This window comes from Hyla sarda, unplaced genomic scaffold (genome assembly GCF_029499605.1).
Source record: "Hyla sarda isolate aHylSar1 unplaced genomic scaffold, aHylSar1.hap1 scaffold_334, whole genome shotgun sequence".
Taxonomy (NCBI): domain Eukaryota; kingdom Metazoa; phylum Chordata; class Amphibia; order Anura; family Hylidae; genus Hyla; species Hyla sarda.
The window spans coordinates 996-2,500 of record NW_026610087.1 but is presented as its reverse complement, the minus strand read 5'-3'; the positions used below and the strand labels follow the sequence as shown (position 1 = coordinate 2,500).

General features: G+C 41.4%; 1 protein-coding gene across 1 annotated transcript in view; it reads right to left on the bottom strand.

Annotated features, from left to right (window-relative positions):
• Positions 1 to 1,168, bottom strand: part of LOC130330320 (1-phosphatidylinositol 4,5-bisphosphate phosphodiesterase delta-4-like) — a 15,006-nt gene extending 13,838 nt beyond the window's left edge. Inside the window, exon 1 of the mRNA XM_056553594.1 lies at positions 1,085 to 1,168. Coding sequence (XP_056409569.1) covers positions 1,085 to 1,168 — 84 coding nt within the window. The remainder of the gene's footprint in view (positions 1 to 1,084) is intronic.
• Positions 1,169 to 1,505: the final 337 nt, after the last annotated feature.

The window sequence follows — 1,505 nt, the reverse complement described above, 5'->3', positions numbered from 1 at the left end:
TATATATTGATCTCCTCTCCTCTGTATATATATATAGATCTCCTCTCCTCAGTATATATATATATATATATATATATAGATCTCCTCTCCTCTGTATATATATATATATAGATCTCCTCTCCTCTGTATATATATATATATATTGCAGTAACACAGGTTTATTCCCTTTGTGTATATTATATATATATATATATATATATATATATATATATATATATATATATTGTGCTGCCTTCGCAATGTATTTTACATGCTTGGCACTCAGCAGGGTCTGTTCCTTTAAGACCCTCCATTTTCTTGAAGCCTAGAGGCGGGCCTTGTCTCTAAAGCCTAGGGCTAGCTCCGGCACGTCTCATTCATTCCAGCTCCAGCCACCACAGTGACCAGATCCACAGGACTTCTTAAAGCTAATACAGACTGCAAATCTGATAAATACCAAAGCCTGTGAGTGCGGAATTGTTAGTTATCTTGTGTAGAGAGATGCTCGGCATTGTAGATAGAGAATGTGTTTTCAGTGTGTAGTAAGTGAGCACATGTTAGACCCTATCTATGTATTAGCTATGTATAATGTAAGGCACTTGAATAGCCATGCTTATATCTGTCTTTCATATGTTTGTTTTACAGTTTTACCACTTTCATTATATCTCAGTAAAGATTACATCAGTTAAGCAACCAGCGCGTCTTTCCTTGAGATTCGGTATAAACTTGATGTGAAGCTGTGTCCACGAGACAGCGGAGACATTATAGTAAAAAGGCTTTTAAAACGTTATAAGAAGCAGTTAATCAGCTTTGAATCGTCCGCAGCAGTAAAAAAGACTCATAAATCCTGTGCCCTGCAGTCTGTGTCGGAGTTAGGGCGCGAAGCACTAGAAAGTGAAACTAATTCTCTCACGTGCTATAACACCGCTGTGCTGTGTCCAGTCATCATCATTATCTGCGCTGCCAGCTAAAGCAAGATGCAGAACCCAGAGAACAGCACTCTAACAGTTAACCCTCAATGCTCCTATAAAGAGGAAGACACCTTGCCAAGAAGTAGATCTAGGTGCACAACATTGTCTAGAGCGTCCAGTCAAACAAATCTAACTTCGGTTAGCGCCGATGCATCAAGATTTAAACGCCATAGTTCTAGACACTCAAGCACCACCAGCCTGTCATCCGCTAGCGCCATAGCAACTAAGGCAAGAGCGAAAGCAGAGGCAGCTTGTTCAATGGCGTCCTATGCAAAGCAGGAAGCTGAATTGATGAAAGAACAAGCTGAAGTGCAAGCATCTTTACACTTACTGCAACAGCAGAAAAACGCTGCAGCAGCCTTAGCCGAGGCAGAAGTTCTCACAAGGGCTGCCGAAGCTCAGTTCGCTGACATAGAAACCCAGATGTCACCCCTCAGCGCAAGCCAACGTACCCGTGAGTACATACAGTCACAAGCAACCATGTACACTGACCAGCAGTTCAATTATGCACCAAGACCATCAATAAGCAACTTTGATACTATGCAACACTGCAAG